The sequence below is a fragment of the Uloborus diversus genome, chromosome 1 (assembly GCF_026930045.1).
Source record: "Uloborus diversus isolate 005 chromosome 1, Udiv.v.3.1, whole genome shotgun sequence".
Taxonomy (NCBI): Eukaryota; Metazoa; Arthropoda; class Arachnida; order Araneae; family Uloboridae; genus Uloborus; species Uloborus diversus.
In genome coordinates, this window is record NC_072731.1 from 232573359 (window position 1) to 232592578 (window position 19220).

Sequence of the window (19220 nt, forward strand, 5' to 3'; positions counted from 1 at the left end):
TTTATTATTTGCAGTAATATTATGAAAAAACAACTAAAAGTATAATTTTTTAGTTAGTTTTTAATATGCTATTAAATCTTGGAAACAATCATCCAACTCCAAGTATACATATATTTCATTACTGGAAAAAACATAGGAAAACTGAAAAAAAAAATCTCATTTTAATTTTTTAAACTTATTTCATTTTGTGGTTCGGAGGTTACGCTTTTTATAACCATCTTTCTCAATTTAATATCACAAAAGTATTTTAATACCTGTTGTCACTTCTTGGAAGGGGCATTTTGCATGCATTTTTTTTCTTTTATTTAAGCCTGATTGTTGAATATACGTCACTTGACACAATTTTCAGACCGAGCAAAGCCTGGTAACGCAGCTAGTTATGCCCAAAAGTGAAGGGGAGTGCATGCCGCTCTTGACTGTATGTATTATTAGGGGGAAATGGAAAGGAATGAGACATTTCTATAACAATAAAATGCCCAAAATTATTTCTAACTTGTTCAGTATGTACAGCAGTTTTAGACTCGAACTTCTGCATCTACAGCACAAGTGAGAAACAATGTTTCTCATTTTATTTTGCCATAAATGCAGTGATGTCCCATTCCTCTCTACTCCCCTTCTCCTCTTCCACTCTCCCTGTAAAGCGTTACTTAGCTAATTTCCAAGTTAACAGCTATTGTGTTCACAGCCTTAAAGTACACTCAAGAACATTCAAAGTAGCGTCCCAAGAAGGAAGAAAGGTGCAAAGAAAGATAATATGCAAATGATCCAAGTTTGGCCTAAGTGCGCATGACCTTTACCCTATAGTATCGGTGCAATTGAATCCTGGTTCGTTTTTTGGGTCAGATGATAACCACGCACGGGTGTGGAGGCGCCTTTTAAAAAGATACCATTCCACCCTTTCTACCGCACGACACATTACCCACACAGCGAGCATAATGGTCTGGATGGAAGGGAGGGTCATAGCCTATGATTGCCGGTCCACTCTAGCTGTGGTACGTAGAACCTTAACGGGCTAGCGTTATATTAATGACATTCTGCAACCACATGTAGGACCGTTCCTAAATGGTCTCCAAGGGGCAATTTTCCAGCAAGATAATGATCGCCCTCATACAGCTAGAGTTGCTCAAGACTTCTTACGTCCCTTTGAGACTCTTACATGGTCAGCCCGATCCCCCGACTTGTCTCCTATAGAGCATCAGCTGAAACGCCAGATGCCGCCGTACTACTCAGTGCAAGATTTAGAAGTGACTGTTCAAAATTTGTGGGTCCATCTGCCTTAGGACAACATCAGACGCTTAATTAGCTCAATACCGGACTGTGCTGCGTCATGCCTGTATTTGTTGAATCGTCTAGATTTTGGGCTCAAGTGTCTCTTTCACTTGTATTATTTTGTGTATTAAATTTACCTTCAATTGAAAGCTTCCTTCTTGGGGCGCTATTTTCAATGTTTCCGAGTGTATTTCAAACTTTTTTTTTAGAAAATTTTGAATCAATCGAAATAAATTTCAGATCAAGTCAAATCACTATTTTGTTCATTTCATTGCAGGTAGTAAGCACACTTCATTTCAATGAAGTTTATAACTGGTTGTGACAGTTGTGACTACCATTTTAAAAGCCTTATCTTCATATAAATAGCCGATGATCGAGTAACCAGCGTGTTTCAACAATGAAACTCGCTCCACGACATGATAATTTGAGAAAATGTTTTGGTAATGTTTAACACGCAGGGAAAGGCTTTTTTGTGAAAAGGCTGAACTCGATCCGGTAACTTAACTGTTTTCTGGCAATAAAGTCATTTTAAGGGAATGAAGAAACTAAATAAGCGGTCAACTACACTGGTGTGCAAAAATTAAGGACGAAGTCGAAAAATTAGCATATCAGCTGAACGAAGAGGCAGAGCGGACAGAAAGATCAATCAGAAGATTAAGTAAGGTGATGTACGGTAGCACATGCGCAGATATGCAGGCAGACGTAATGAGGGAGTGTCTGAGTACTATAAAGCATGTTGTCGGTGTAAGATCAGTATTTCTGGCAAAGAGATTGCACGCCGTATAGCAGTTAAAATCACACCGAGTTGCTGCCTCAGCGAGAAATGGCGAATAATCAATCTGTTAGACGATATCTGGATGCTTTTACTCGAGGTCGAATCATTGGGAAGTTGGAGGAAGGCCGCAGTGTGACAAGTGTGGCTGCAGAGTTCGGAATTGCTCACAGCATCGTTTCACGACTTTGGAGACAATTTCAAACTACAGGAACAGCTATCCGGGGGTTCAGTAGTGGTCGTCCACGAGGAACCACACCCGCAGATGACCGGTATATTGTCTTACAGGCCAGAAAAAACAGGCGGGAGAAATCGCTAGACACACGACACAGGCGACTGGACGACCGATATCGCGTTTTTACCGTGGCCAGAAGACTGCACGATGGTGGTCTGTTTGCACGACGCCCTATACGGTGTGTACCTCTCACGCCTGCCCATCGGAGAAGGCGTTCTCTGTGGTGCCGGGAACACCGGAATTGGAGAGGCAAAGAATGGGGACGAGTACTTTTTACAGATGAGAGCAGATTCAGTCTGAGTAGCGATTCTCATCGCATACTCATCTGGAGAGAGCGAGGAAGCCGCAATCATCCCTCGAACATCATTGAAAGGGACAGGTATGGAGGTCGCGGTGTTCTCGTTTGGGGAGGCATCATGCTTGGTAGTCGTTCAGACCTTCACATCTTCGACGCAGGTTCAGTCAACGGGACCCGTTATTGTAACGAGATTCTTCTTCCATATGTGCGTCTTTTTAGAGGCGCTATGGGTCCGCAGTTCCTTTTCATGGACGACAATGCACCATGTCATCGCACAGTAGCTGCCGAACAGCTCTTAGAGTGAGGATATTGAACGTATGGATTGGCCGGCACGATCTCCGGATCTCAATCCCATCGAGCATGTATGGGATATTCTAGGCAGACGCTTAGCAGCTCGTACCTTACCACCAGTAACGATTCGGGAGCTTCGATTGGCGCTGCAAGACGAATGGGCAGCAACGCCTCAACAACTCATTGACACCCTCATTCTCAGCATGGGCAGGCGCTGTGAAACCTGCCTAGCAGTCGGGGGAGATCATATCCCCTATTATAAAGACCGGATGTTTCTTGCTGGACACCCATCCCAGGGATGTTTCGGCCTTCAGTCGCATTGCGCTCCATGCTACTTTTTCAATAAAGCTTCTTTTTATCCCTCTGATTTCTCTTTTAGTAAGTGTTGCTTACATTACACATGTCCTTACGTATTGGGGATCTTACGGTATTAAATGTGTTGATTTGGAAAGCTTTTGTACAAAGTTATATTGAAAAAACCGTCTCGTCCTTAATTTTTGTACACCAGTGTATGAACGCTATATACTGGAGTGTAGGGTTCATCCACTGGAATTACGGTTAAAATTGCAAATATCAAAATATCAGCAAACAGGCGATTGCTTCGTTCAAATGTAGAAGAGTAGAAGCAGTTTTCAGCCGTCATACCTTGACGGGCGACTTGCTAGTTAAAAGTATAAACATACATATGCTACTGTCCGTTCTCGAAAAAGAAGACTACCCCCTCAGGACAGATTCCATTTCAAAAAGGGGCGATAGGTTGAGGATGGATACTCACCACTCACACTTGCTGTCTTTGAACACGTTATTTTGCACCTTTTTCACTTCTGGGTTTCCCACCCTATTTTGATAAAATCACAGCAGACCTAACACATGCGCAAATTGACGCTAAGTCCTCGGCTTGGGAAAATGAACAGCACCTGGGTTTGGTTTCTACCATAAGTAAATACTGTAGTATATTTCTTTTTTTTTTTTTTATTTTCCAGGCATTCTAGCTTGCCCATTCCCCGGTGCGTCGACGGAAATCACAATCAAGAAGCCGCAGTTCTTCTATCGCATCAATGAAACAGTAACATTCGACTGCAACGACGGCCTAGAGCTGCGAGGAGCCAAAATGCTGCGGTGTTTAGAAGGGGGTCGGTGGTCGAGCAGCATTCCAAGTTGCCAAAAGAAAGGCTAAAAAGTAACGACCTACGGCAGGGAACTTCGTCTTCCACGAATACGGACTGAACAAAACACGGTGCTTTTAGATCAAGTATTATATACAAGCTGTGGTATCAAAAAATTCAAGTCTTTTATAAGAAAAAAGAAACTCCTCATATTTTATTAATGTGGGTCTTTTCCCATGTTTATCAAAAGAGCAAGTCACTGACAACTTCAAGAGCAATGGACGTTGAGTTTATCGTTGAAAGATGAAGAGAATTAGTAGGTAATGCAAAATTAAACCGATAAGTAGTTTAACATATCTTTATGTATTTCAAATCAAAAAAATGAAGCTAAAAGTTACTATTGAAAAGAATGAAGTAAAACTGCCTTTTAGAACGCATCCTAAGAAGCATTGGATGCTGATGCAAGAAGTTGAAAACATTTTTATCTGTAAATATTGGAACGATCATCAAATTTGTAAAAGTATTATTTCAAGAAATAATTGAGATCAAAATGTTTAAAATTTAAGACGCGATGCTAATTTAAATTGCAATAAATAAGAAATTTTATATCCACTACATTTTTAGGTAAAAATATTTGATAGCAAGTAGTTTATAAATGAAAGAATGTCGACTAAATGGAAATTTTTCAGTTTGAATCGAAGTAGAACATTCAGTGTGATAAATCGGGGCCAATTATCGAATCTTTAGCATCAGCAGAAACGTAACTTCCTTTTTAGCTGGAGAGAGTGGGTGTTACCATTCCATTGATTTTATTTTGAAAGATAACTGTGGAACAATGTAAGAGACGCAACTCTGTAAGTTGACTTTGAAACAAAACAAATATCCTGGTGAAGAATCCACCAACAAGCAACTATTACGTGCCTCTAACTCTTTGAAATAGCAACCACATTTCTAGTGGGCAGTCTGGAATTTCTCCAATATTAGCATCGTGGATGTTTGTGGTTAGAGAAATGAGTTCGATTTACGCGGTTTTACCTGCATTTATGTTTAGTAAAAAGAGGATAGTTTTACTAGCTGAGAAAAGTGTATTTTCTTGTATATTGTTGTCATTCATTAGTAAAGCTAGAAATCATTTCAAACTGAGTTTCTGTTTTATTTTAAACTAGATTGGGAGAAATTCTAATGAAACCATAACAATATTTACAAATGTTGAAAATAATAATTTCTACATTAAACATGTTTTTATGTAAAGTGAAAAACCAGCGAAAATAAAGCACAAATTCAGAAGAAAATACAACAGTTCTCTCACGACTTTTTTGCTGTGCGGTGAATTGTTTGCGCTGATGAAGAGGCTCCTTTCTAGCCCTGAAAAAGCTGTATGCCGTATTTTCTTGAGAACTTGTGTTTTATTTGCATTGGTTTTTCACTTTACATATCGTCGGCACCATGCCAAACAAACGAATGTGAAAAATCGCAAATTGCGTTTTTTTTTTTTTTTGTTTTTTTTTTATGTGGGCTGCTGTAGTGCTCGAAAAAAGGCTATCTACTGGTTATAACCACTTCAAACGATAGTTTTTGCTTAAAGTTATCTATAAAAACTAAAACATTGAAAATAACTAAAACTGTTAAATGGAAAAAAAAAAAAAATTTTTTTTTGACTGTCCTGAAAAGTGCCAATTTTCATGTTTGCTAGTTTGGCATGGAGCCGACGATATATTGTAGCACAAAACTTATTTGCTCATTTTTCATTCAACATATTTTTATAGTCAAGTTACAAAAGTAACGAATTGCTCGGAATACTCTCAAAAATTATTAACGGTGAAATTTCAAGTTAAAGTCATTTGTGGTAATATTGAATAATTGTATTAATAACATTGAAATTGGAATTTAAATGCAAATTAGAGAAACATAACGGCACATTAATTTAAATTCATGTATCACTGAGTAAACAATATTCATATTATCTCAAAGTAAAGGAGTGTAATGACAAAATTAAAATTTTGGAGATTACAAATAGTAGGAAAAACTTTTCTCTGTTTTGTGGTAATATGTACTAGTGATGATGACGAATTGTTTATTATCCTCACTTGGGCCAAAGTTGATGTTCTGTTTTTCAGATTCGCTATGATGACAGAATAAGCTAACTCGTTGTCTTAATATTTACCATTAGGACAAATCTTCTTCGCCATGGTTACAAACCGTTTGTGTTCATTCAAAGCCTAACTTAAGCAGATTTTATTCTTTAAAAAACGGGGGGGGGGACAAATAACGTTTTTTAGGAAAAGCATCCAAGTATATGAAGTTAAGAAGCAAAACTTCATCGAAACACAAAGCTCCAGATTACTAATTCTCATCATTTAAGATTGATAAGAAATAGAATGATGATAAAGGTATACACTAAATTTAATCTTTATGATGAGTATACGGGTGCACAATTTGACATAATAACCAGATTTTTATTACCGCATCCTAATGACCTTTTTTTTTTTTTTTTTTTTTTATGGATGTGCGTCGTATTACCTAATCCAGAAAATCACGAATCATAATATGAAGGGTACAAACTTGGCCATTTCCATTCCACTCCATTTGTAGAAACAAGAAAATCAACGACTAAAGTCCTACCGCAATTTGTTATTGCGAAAAACATAATTTGAAATTAAGAAGTCAAAAAAATATAAACAAAAGTATGTGACTAATGAATCTCATATAAACTCCGTCACATTTTCAATGATCTCACAAGAATTCTCACTTCACCAGAGTGGTGGGCTGAAGAAAATATATCGAATCAGCCAGGGGCTCATATTGTCCCGCCTCTACGTAAAATCCAGGAGATCACGAGCTCAAAAACTTCCGCGAAATTGGAAACTCGTTGTAATACGAAATTGAAAACTCAGTGTAATATTGGTTACTTTATTTTGAAACGGCAGCCCTGTTAGTTGGCTCAAACAGTCATTGCAGAATTCAACTTCTTTTTTTTTTCCAAAGAAACTATACAATTGTTTTCTACATTTGAATTCAATCGTGAAATTTTATTGCAAGTGATATTGCTTGCAAATGCTTTCGGTGATTTATAGAGGAAAGTAAGGAAAAGACGATCACTTGAGGAAAAATATAAAAAAAATTTAAATTTTGGCATCTTGAATTCAAATTATGTTTTTCGCAATCACGAGCGTGTGAGGCGTGTGTGTTTATTTACGTGCGCGTTTGTATGTATGTAGTATTTTAGTGCGTGTGTGTGTAAGCGTTCGCGTGTCTGTAGGCGTTCGTGTGTATGTGTGTATATATGCCCGTGTGTGTAATCTTTCATGCGTGTGTGTAGGTGTGTGTGTGTGTATGTATGTAGGCGTGTGTATGTATGTAGGCGTATGTATGTAGGCGTGTGTGTATGTAGGCGTGTGTGTATGTTTCGCTAGAGGAGTAGCATCGGGAGGGACCGGTCGATGGTGGCGCTGCAGAGGACGACGGGGGAAAAATCATAAGACATCATTCAACAGTTAAATGAAAACAATTAGCAATCGTGATTGCTCAATAACTGTATTCAATTTCCTCAAAAATTTTTATATTTTTTATTGAGGTGTATCTCCTATGCTTAAGGAAGAGTTAACAACCAGGTAACTTGCATAAAAACTTAAAGATTTTTTTTTAATCATTTGTTCAATTACACCATTTATGAAGGGTAATGCCGCATACAGTGGGCTGAAAGTTTGGATACAACATCTCTACATATCGCATCTTGGCAAGCAAAGTTTGGGGAAAACGTACTAAATATTGATTTAAAATTAAATGTAAAGTTCTTTCTTGCCCTCAAACTCGCACAAAGTTAGCTTACATAACTGGTGCGTATTGGTGTAAAAACGATATAACTAACAGTGACATCATTAAAATTTCATAATTTAAAAGAAAGGTTTTCGAACTTTAAGCACGCATTACTAATTTAGACGACAAAAACTAACCGGTAAACATCACGTTATAATTGTTCTGCGCGAATTGTAATATTTGAGACCAAATCACCTAAAACTACTATTGCGTAAAACCTCGATTTTTACCATTTTTTTTTTTTTTTTTGAGTTGTGTCATTTTCCCTGCCAGGTTGCGATATTGTATGTGACCAATACCTGAGGCTTTATTCGACCAGATTCTGCATATTTGTCACCACAAATTCATTGCAGCAAAATCAAGTTTCGCAATAGATTCCGAATTTTTCACATAAACAGAAGACTTGAGTCAAAGTACTCTATTCGATTGGGTGTAAAACATCTAGAAGATCATCATCCTCATTACACAGCTAAGACGCACTTACGTACATTACTCTTCCTTTGGAGGGATGCCCATCATCCCCCCCCCAAAGCTCAATGGCGCAAATTCCTCCTCCCCCCCCCCAAAAAAAAAAAAAACTCTCTTTCGCATTGGTTAAACATAACACTTTTTAATTTCCATTTTTTTTTTTTTTTTTGAATCAAGAAATAAATTTGCATAAGATAAAGTAAACTGTATTTATATCAGGCTGTAAAAATTCCAACTAAAATAATGATAACATTAAAATTCTCGAGGTTGTCGCTGGGTCGAAAAATCGAAGAGAAAGGGCTGGGAATTTAGTCAGGGTTCTCTAGCCTACAGCCCGCGAAAAGATATTGTTCGGCCCACGGAAGCTTACTAACTGGGGGGGGAAATGATACTATTAACTCTTAAGCATTATTTAAGAAAACCATAATCCAGAAAATCACAAAATCGTCCTTTAAGCTCTTAACGATGGTTAAACCAGAAGGTGTTTGTGATCGGAAATTTCCGAAAATTTTGGTTGCCGTTTCCGAAAATTTTAGGCTGACAGCACAATCTAAAACTGAAAAATTATTTTTAAAAAAATGTTTTTTTTAAAAACATTTCATGTATGCATATATTTGAAGAACTTTTCCGGGGGAAAGGGTGATCTTCCTTATAGTTTCCGAAAGCTTCACCGTGTCTTCAGAAAATTTTATTTGTGTCCGCTATCATCACTGGGTTTTACACGCGTGGGGGCAGCACTAACTAGAACTAGATCATCTGATCTGAAAATGTGTTGAATTTTTGGCCTGGCTCACCTTCCTATGCTATATGTTTTCAAACGAGTAAATAAATAGAGTGAGTTTCAGCTTATGTTTTAAGAGGGAATCATTACTAGATCGAAGCAATATGACCCTCGTCGTAAATACGGGCTCCTTATGAGGGTGAGGGAAGGTCCGTGGGTTTCTCCCCGGAAATTTTTTGAAATTGTAGCTTTAAAAACACAATTTTAGGCGATGTTTGGTGACTTTAGGGAGAAGAAAGGTTCGGTGAACCTCCCCCGGAAATTTTTCAAAGTTGAAATTCTTAAAACGCAATTATAGATAATCCATATTTATGTTAGGGAGAAGAGGGTGAGTTCGAGGGCTCTACGAAAATCTTTCAAGATTGCAGTTCTAAAAACGAAGTTTTAGACTATCTTCGTTGAAGTTAGGAAAAAAGATTCGAAGGATCATCCTCGAAAAATTTTCGAAACTAAATTCTGAAAAATGCGATTTTGCACTGTCTTTGATGGCGTTGGGTGACAGATAGCTATCAAATTGTAGCTCCAAAATCGCAATTATTTCTGAACTTCGATGACTATAGAAGGAAAAGTTTACGGGAAAGTTCTCCGAAAAATTTTCAAAGATGAAGTCCTGAAAATCAAGTTTAAGGTGGTCTTTAGTGATTTGGTGAAAGTGAGGGAAGAAGGGAGGGAAGCTCCTTCAGAAATTTTTAAAACTCGTAGGTTTAAAAACGCTGTTTTGGAAATAAATATGGAGGGAAAGGTTTGGTGACCTTCCCTGCCAATTTTTCGAAATTGAAATTCCAAAGACGTAATTGTATCTTATTATCTTCATTCACATTAGGGAGAAGGGGGTTCAGGAAGTCTGATAAATGCATATTTGGGACCCCTTTGTCCATCGCAGAACTGTATAAAACATTTATGTGTATTTCTGTATTCTCTTCAGGGCCCTCATGGTCATGGGGAACCTTCCCAATTGGCGAATGATAAATCCGCCATTGCAGAGGACCCTGGAGTGAGCAGTTAAGTATGATGTGGGCATAACGAAACTTTCCTCTCTGTGTTTAGCGTCATTATTATGGCGACATTTGGCCTTGACTATTTCTATCAATCAGATTGGCGCAATTCGCTGTCTTGGAGGAATTTCAAATTCATGTATCATCGCAAACAAGTTGGATAGATTAAGTGTCTAAGCGACAGTTCTAATAATGCACATTGCACAGGCATTGAATCATGAAAGAGAATAACAGTCATGCTGGACGAAAAAATCATTCAAAGTCCTTCTCTTGAGCAATAGGCGTCAATACCAAAGGCGAATCCACAAATGTTTTATTTGAGGTCCCCTTGTATTTCAGAGTTTGTTTGAATTCTTGTATTATTTTCCAAGATAATGCTTGACAAGAGAATTATTCTGTTTCGTCACCCCTTTGAAATGATTGGTGGAAAAAATTCATCTACACTTCTCATACTGCAATGACGGATACAAGGGAGGGGCGATGGGGCGATCGCCCCTGCCTTGGCGGAATTTGTACCGTCAAATTTTCCGAATTGAAGTCCTAAAACGCAAGTGTAGGCTATTTTTAATGACTTTAAGGAGAGGTATACGGCTTCGATCCCCCCCCCCCCCCCGAAACTTTTCGGATTGAAGTTTCAAAAAGGTAATTTTAGACTGTCTTTAGCGATTATTAGGATGTCTTCTCCCAAGCACTTTGCAAAATTTAAGTCTTAATGACGCGATTGTAGACATTTCAGATTGTGTCAGGGACATGATGGGTTCAGTGATTTTCGTCCAGTACTTTTTCGAAACTGAAAATCCAAAAATCACAATTTTAGACTACCTTCGATAATGTTAGGGAGAGAGGCTTTTGAAGCATTCTAATGGAATCACACGAAATTGGAGTTTTAAAGCTCAAGCAATAGGATAAATATTTTAGTTGCTTTAGATAAAATGCTGAGGCAGCCCCCCCCCCCCTTTTCTCAAGCATGTATAAATCAGATGCGTAGTAAGAGGTAAGTAAAAAAATCAACCGCCCCCTCCTTGAAACATTCCTGGATCCGCCCTTGTCATACTGAGGTATATATGTGAACCAATTTTTATGTGAATCCATTTTTTATCTGTATCATTCGACTTCTAGATCGTTAGCATTTTATCTCTTAGTCATAAACAAAAACGGGTCTCCTTGAAGTAAAAGCAAATTATTAAGGATTCTGTGGCCTGAAAAGTTTGGGAACCGCTGGGCTAGAGAATACTGGTCAAAATTCTTGCTAAATATAAATGAAGAGAAAAACAATAAACAATACAAAAAACTTGTATTTTAGCTATTTTTAACTCCTCTCTCCTCTGATCACTGTCACACGTATTAATCCTACAGAATTGTACTATTTCCAGAAAATTCATAATAAATTTGAAAGAAATCAATTCGTCTGAACCTTTTGCGCAACGGACACTAACTCCATCCTGTCTTTGAGGTTATCTGAATCGAAAAAGAGACACAATTACTAAAATTTGGAAGGAGATATTTCCTTCTTTCTAAAATATCAAGTAAAAAAAATCCTCCCTTCTTTAAAAAAAAAAAAAAATTAATGGCGCACCTTGCGCCATAATCATTTGTGGGCACCCCTGTGTTGGACCATAGGCGTATTGCGTCCTCCAATAGAGCGCCAACCATGACTCCTAAAGGGCGCTCAGGTTCAGGGGCACGAAAAAAAAACGAAGGTGCACTGGTTTCGGGGCGGGAAAAAATACGCCAAAGACGTATAAGTTCAAGAAGGGGAGGGGGGGAGTCGCAAAGTTTTGACGGCGCAAAAAAAAGAAAAAACTCTTAATTTTAAGAGCACACAGGCAGGAGGGCGCACCGGCCCGCGGATCGATGGGCCGGCGGCCCAGTTCGCCGCTCTGTGTTGGACTAGAATGCATTATAATTGCCATAACAAAGCGTCACAAAAATATCTATTTAATATCTCGTAGTAAATAAATTAACATTTGAAAACAAGAGTGTACTGTACTCACCTGCAAGTTATTGTAGAATTTTGCGGCAAAACAACTCCAAACTAATTATGTGAGGGCACAAAAACACTTCCCTTCCAACAGTGACTAGACTAGGTACTGTAAATAAACAATTATGTTAGTTACATGAAGGCACTAATCGCAAATTTTCAATTTTATTCTATTTAGAGATATTTGGATAAACGGGATTACTCGCTGAGCGTCCTGACCCAACTATCTCTTATACATTCTTACTATGATTTTATGTGGTAAATACTATCTGACCATGGATTGTATGGAAAGACAAGCATCCGTTTTACAGCCGGAAATGGACGAATCTATTATTTTTTACCGATGTCAGCTTTTGCAAAGCAGAGTCTCATTCAAATGAGTTGAATACGCGCATCAAATTTTTACTTTTCCCCCTTATTCACATAGATTCGTCTTATCTGGATGTTTGAAAATTCCATGCAATCCGTGGTTAAACAGTAGTTACCTGTGCATATAATGTTAACGGGGAAAACAATATTGTACGCAAAAAAGGCCCGAAATCAGGGCATTCGTTTGAGTTTTTAGTGTTGACATGATCATAATTGGGGAAAACGGGTGTGGTAAATGATATTCAGATGCTTGCTGGAATCCATAGATATGAGGGTAAATACTAATACTCAAAAAAGTAATATTTCCAATTTTTGCTGCTAATAATTCATTCGTATTACTCGTAGAATGACCGCAGTTGAACGTTAATAGGCTTGCAAGTGAACAAACACATCAAGTGCCTCTCTTTTAATAAGAGACAAAAACTCCTTTCTGCAGAGGAGCGTTGTCCTACTAGGATTCCTCGTTTTATTCCTTTTTTCTGAAGTGAGCTGTAATACTTGCCAAAAAAGGGAATCTTCATGAATATTACAGATAGAAATTTTTTTTTCGAGTCAAGTAATAACTTCTGTGATAAATCTGGTCTCAAAAACTTACAAATTTGAGAAAAACACCAAAATGTTTACTAACTTTAGCTGCAGTAAAAAGGTAACTTTTGCGTTAGGGCAGGGGTTCCGAAAGAGGATGCCGCTGCACCCTTAGATTCACAGAGAGAAGCGAAGGGTGCAGCAAACTGCCCATAGTTTAAAAAAATTTATAGATAATAGAAATAGGCGCAGGTGCCGCGAAAAAATTATAATTCTTCAAAGGGTGCCATGACTCGGAAAAGTTTGGGAACCCCTGCGTTAGGAGATGTCAACTGTGGTAAAATTCGATGTTCAAATCCCAAAATGTTCATTTAAACATTCTCGTCGAAGGCAAAAAGACCTTCTTTGGTGCTAATATAGTGTAAATTCAGTACAACAAGCAGATGTTTTTAGTTTTTAGCCTAATTTCCCAGTAAAAGTCAGAAAAAGAAGAAAAAAGCATGAAAGAAGGCTTAATGCATCTTAAAAATATCCCGAAAAACAAAAAAAAAAGTCAAAAATAAATAAAATAATTAAATAAATATCGAAAAATTAAAAAATGGAAAGCAGGGTATTGAGATGGGGAAAAATGTCTGTCGGTCGGTCGGTCTGTCTGTCTGTCGGTCTGTCTGTCCCCCCCTAATAACTTTTGAATGAATAGTCCGATTCGAACAAACTTTTTTTGTTCGAAAGATCTCGGCGAGGACACATCATTCCCTTAGTTCACTTTTTGATTTGAACTATTTTTTGTTCAATTTTGAACAGTTCAAAAGAACTTAACATTAGCGCCTACGGGGAAATTCAAGGCAATTCCGAACTGTGAGGCGAATTTGCTTCAAACAAACTTTGTAGAAAAAAGCGTTTGATGAAAAACTTGTGTATAAAATAAATTTTTGATTTGAACAATTTTCCGTTCAATTTTGAACAGTTCAAATCCCTTAACATTAGCGCCTACGGGGAAACTGAAAGTCAATGTAGATTCCGTACTTGAAGGCGGATTTACTTCAAACAAATCTTGTTGGAAATAGCTCTTGACGCCAAACTCCAGACTTCGACTCCGAGAATTTAGGGGTACTTGACTCCGACTCAGACTCCTGTGCCCGACAATTAATCGGACTCCGACTCCCCGACTTTGACTTCGTAGCCTTGGCAAAAATTTATACACGGAGGACAAATGACTGACACCGATTCTTAGATATTCGACTCCTTTATCCCAAAATGAGATTGACTCCGACTCCGACTCCGCAGCTATGGTTTTGACTGTGAAATAATTATTATTGATTTGACTTGTTTTTATTTTTACGCTAAAGTTCTAATTTAGGTATTCAGTTTTCGGCGAATAAACTCGAAGTCATTTATGTTTCTACATAAAGATATGCGGAGACGATTTTTTTTTTTTTTTTTTTTTTTTTGACAATGAAAATTATTTCTGTAAGTTGACATTTTATTGTTTTTATTTATTTTGGTAAGTGCATTGATTCATTTAAAAAATTGTTTTTGGCAACAGGGGAAAAAGAAACGATATTTTTATTATTTTGATATGATGTATTTATTTTAATGGGCTTATGAATTTTAATTATAATTTTTTCGTTTTGAAAGCTGTTAAAGATTTTTTTATTGGAAAAAAGTGTATTAGCTGCTTTGTTTAAAAATTGCCGCTTTTTTTTTACGCATCGATTTTTTTAGATGAGTGAGGAATATTTTATTCCTAGAAATCAGCTTAAAGTATTTTAAAAATATGTTTGAAAAAATTCGCGATTTTAGCTATTTTTGAGTACATTGATCAGGTACTTGAAAGTAGTATGGGTATACGGGAAAGTAGGCTCGTCTAGTTCTAGACAGAACTTCTTGTTGATATTTGTATTGGGGTAAGTGAAATCAGGGTCAAAGCTGCGTTAAGTCAATGACACCTGGCTTAACTGACCTTTTGTGATTTGATCATGAAATTTAATCGAAAATGGCATCCTCTAAAAGTATGGTCTTTTGACTACCTCTAGAACTAGGGCATATTTTACATATTTTAGTGTTTTTTTGCTTGAAATTTTGAGGCTAACTTCTCACAAATGGGATTATTTGATTTAAAAAAAAATATTATTATAATGTCCATGGGAATTGGTCTCTTTTGGCAGGTACTACAATTCGCTGTACAAGGCAATCATAGGGAAAGTGTGAAACAAGGCCCCCTGGTTTAATTTTCGTGAGCCCTTCGTAATCACGAAAACTTTAGCCTCGCGAAATATTTTTTCTTGAGGATTTTTCAACTTTCTGTTCTGTGCATATAAAATTTCCGAAATTTTCAGCCCGTAAAATCATCGATACCTTCATTTTTGCAGGATTTACGGCTGGCGAAAGTAAGTACTTTTTACAGTATTTCTTTGAATGCTTAAGAATTTTTAAAATCGAACTTTTCGTGACTGTTTTACATTTTAGTCTCTTGCTTAGTGTTTCAGCAATAAGGTACAAAAATATATCATAATACCGTATAATAAATACATTTTTTTTCATCCGTACTCCTTTCTGAACTATACCAGTAACGACATACTTTTAAAATCCGTGTCCCACAATTTTCTTTATTTATTCACAAGTTATGCAAAATTATGTTTGGAAACAATACTTAATGCAATTTTTATGCCCAAAACAATTCTCCATCTGCTGCCACTTACACTTTTCGTCATAGCTCTTAAAATGATGAAAAAGGCTCAATTGTTGAGTTATGAAGAAGTGCAACAAAGATTCTCCCGAACCATAAAAAGAACAATTTCGCAGCCGTCTAAGATCGTTCGCGTTCCTTTTAATGACTTTCTTCCAACTGCTGCTCTTATACAGATTTTTAACAAGGCAGGTTAAGGTTGAAAAATATGCTGCGCCGTTCGAGTATTCATTTTTATCGCCTTCCTTAAGCAGAAAAATGGATACGTCAATGGTTTATGGAAGCATGAAATAAATCTATGGTTCAAGAAACAACACTTTTTTGAGAAAAAATAACATGCTAGAAGTGTTGCTCTTGGACCTCAGAACAAATGCAAGTTAGCATTCGTTCTGCAATTTCCAATCGACAGATTAATTTGGGTACAGTTTGTGATTTCGCGAGAATTATTTTTTGGCAGCTATTTCATTACATTTCACCTTAAAAAACGATGATCGTATATTCAGAATATGTATTGTATTATACTGAATTATTGTCTTTTTTTTTTTTTTTTTTTGCTATGATGTTGAGCCTCTAATTCAAAAAAAGCACTTCCAACTCAATAAAAGTCAACAAAAACTTTATTCGAATTTTCAAATTCCACTGAGAAAAAAACAGAACACGTGCTCAGTATTGAATCTATAATATCTTGCCTTATATATCTATTTTTTAAAATAACCTTGAATCTTTCTAAGCAGAATCTAAATACTAGCTCTGAAATTTGTTTTCTATTTGGCTTATCAACTGACGTTGTATTTTTATTAAATAGAAGCCTTGAATATAAAGATACTGACACGAATTCAATGTACTGTCTAGCCATGGTTGCTCTGCAATTGGCAAACGTCCAGCCAAGACGAGTCTAACTGAATAAGAAGGAAAAGTAAAACTTTGATGCGCGTGTTTCGCTCATTTCAATGTGACACTGCATAGTTTAGAGGTTTATACTCATCTGCAAAGGCTGGTATCCCTGAAAGCTGATAGATGACTCTATTTCCGCCTGTAAACCGGATGTTAACCTTTCCATCTCATCGGTAGTCAGACAGTATATTCATTCTGAACCTTACGTACACAAAACGAAAACCTTTTAAGTTGCTAAGCAGCGCCACCTGACCAAATTTACATATCTTGCAAACACTACCAAATGACATGCTTGCCAACTTCTGCAGATTAGGGATAAAATTTACGCGTTTTAGTAGTTTTTTTAAGCTTTTATGTGAAGGCGTAGATTTTTTAACTCAATTTGAAATACGATTGCATCCGTTTTTATAAAACTGGTTCTTTTTAGCCTACTTTCTCTGTAAAAGTCAGAGGAAAAGGCATGAAAGAAGGCTTAATGCATCTCAAAATTATCGCGAAAACCAAAAAAAAAAGTAAAAAATGAATAAAATAATTAAATAAGTATCAGAAAATTAAAAATTGGAAAGTAGGGTCTTGAGACGGGGGAAAATGTCTGTTGGTCTGCCTGTTTGTTCCCCCTTAATAACTTTAGAGTGAATAGTCCGATTCGAACTTTTTTTTTTTGTTCGACAGATCTCGGCGAAGACATCTGATTCCCATGTTTCACTTTTTAATTTGAACGATTTTTCGTTCAATTTTGAACAGTTTAAAAAACTTCACATTAGCACCTACGGGGAAATTCAAAGCAATACCGAGCTGAGAGGCAAATTTGCTTCAAACAAACTTTGTAGGAACAAGTTTTTGAAGAAGACCATGTATAGGAAATATCTTTTTGATTTGAAAGATTTTCCGTTCAATTTTAGAAACTGAAAGTCAATGTGTAGATCCCGAAATTTAAAACGGATTCACTTCAAACAAATTTTTATGGAAATAGCTCTTGATGACAAACTCCCGACTCCGACTCCTAGAATATTAGAGCAATCAACTCCAAATACGACTTTTGTACTCGAAACTTAGCTGAACTCCACGACTCTGACTCCGTAGCTTTGGCAAAAATTTAGACACGGAGGGGAAATGACGACTCCGACTCCTTTTTCCCGAAATAAGTCCAACTCCGACTCCACAAACAGTGGCTGTGTTGCGGGCTTTAAGGAAAAGTGACCGATCCCGACTCCCAGTTTTTGAATTAAAAGCCTTCGACTCTCGAATCTGAATCTTTATCCCAAAATGAGATTGACTCTGACTCCGACTCCACAGCCACGGTTTTTACTTTGAAATAATTATTGTTGATATGTTTTGTTTTAATTTTCACGCTTAAGTTTTAATTCGTGTAATTAGTGTTTGCGGAGAAATTCGGAGTCCTTTATATTTCTACTTAAGTATATGCACAGACGATTTTTTCTTTTCTTTTTTTTTTTTTTTGGATAATGAAAATCATTTTTTTAAGTTGACATTTTTTTTGAGCAATCACGATTGCTTATTGCTTTCATTTGACTGTTTTGGCGTCCTATCATTTCATTTTCCCACCAGCACCCTCTGCATCACCACCGTCGACCGGCTCCTCACGATGCTGCTCCTATAGCGAAAACCGTCTCCAGGTTGCGCCCATATCCTACACTCACACGCATACATACACACACCCGCAAACACATACACACACACACACTCATGCCTGCACACACACACACTCATGCCTACACACAGACACAACACACACGCACACACCTACACACACATGCACACACACACACACTCATACCTGCACACAGACACAAATACACATGGATACATACACACGCACACCTACACACATGCACACACACTCATGCCTGCATACAGACACAAACACACACGCATACATACAAATTCCTATACACGCACACACACACACATACCCACACACTCATGCCTGGGCACAACCACACACACCTACACACACTCGTGATTGCGAAAAACATAATTTGAATTCAAGAAGCCAAAATTCAAATTAATTTATCTTTTTTTTTTTCATTTATTTTGAAAGTACGTTTATTCATTTCTAAATTCGTTTTTGGCAACAGGGGGAAAACAAACCATTTTTTTCGACAATGTTTTGATTTAATAATCTTATTATTTTTCATTCTTTTTTAAAGAGATTAAAGATTTTTTTAATGGAAACAAATATATTAGCTGCGTTGTTTAAAAGGTGCTACTACCTTAATTGTTTATTTTTTACGCATATCTTTCTTCAGATGAGCGAAGCATATTTTATTTCTAGAAATCAGGTTAAAACTTTAAAAAGTTACGTTTAATATAATTTGCGATTTCATTTAGTTTTGAGATCATTAATCAGATACTAGAAAGTCGATACTGGTATACGGGAAATAGGCTCGTCTAGTTCTAGACGGAATTTCTTGTTTGTTTGGTATGGTTCCATATCTTGAACAATTCAATATCAATAACATTGCTTCTACCATTATTTTTAACCCTTCCTATGCTTTATAGTTCTGTAATAGAAGATTTTCACACTCATCATTTTGCCACGCCCACTAGAAAATTTCAATCCAGTTACATCCAAGCTCATTTAAGCCAGTGTTTTATCTTCAGTTTATGACGGTTTTAGACGATAAAACTGATCTAAAACTTTAATTAAGGGTGTTTCAGACAGAGAATATAGAAATCAAACAAATTTTCATTATAAACATTTTCAAAA

At 36.8% G+C, this 19220-nt stretch overlaps 1 protein-coding gene across 1 annotated transcript in view; it reads left to right on the plus strand.

The window, feature by feature from the left end:
• The window catches only part of LOC129219273 (sushi, von Willebrand factor type A, EGF and pentraxin domain-containing protein 1-like), a 370742-nt gene extending 365655 nt beyond the window's left edge, over positions 1-5087 (plus strand). Inside the window, exon 23 of the mRNA XM_054853606.1 lies at positions 3849-5087. Coding sequence (XP_054709581.1) covers positions 3849-4042 — 194 coding nt within the window. The 3' untranslated portion in view covers positions 4043-5087. The remainder of the gene's footprint in view (positions 1-3848) is intronic.
• Positions 5088-19220: the final 14133 nt, after the last annotated feature.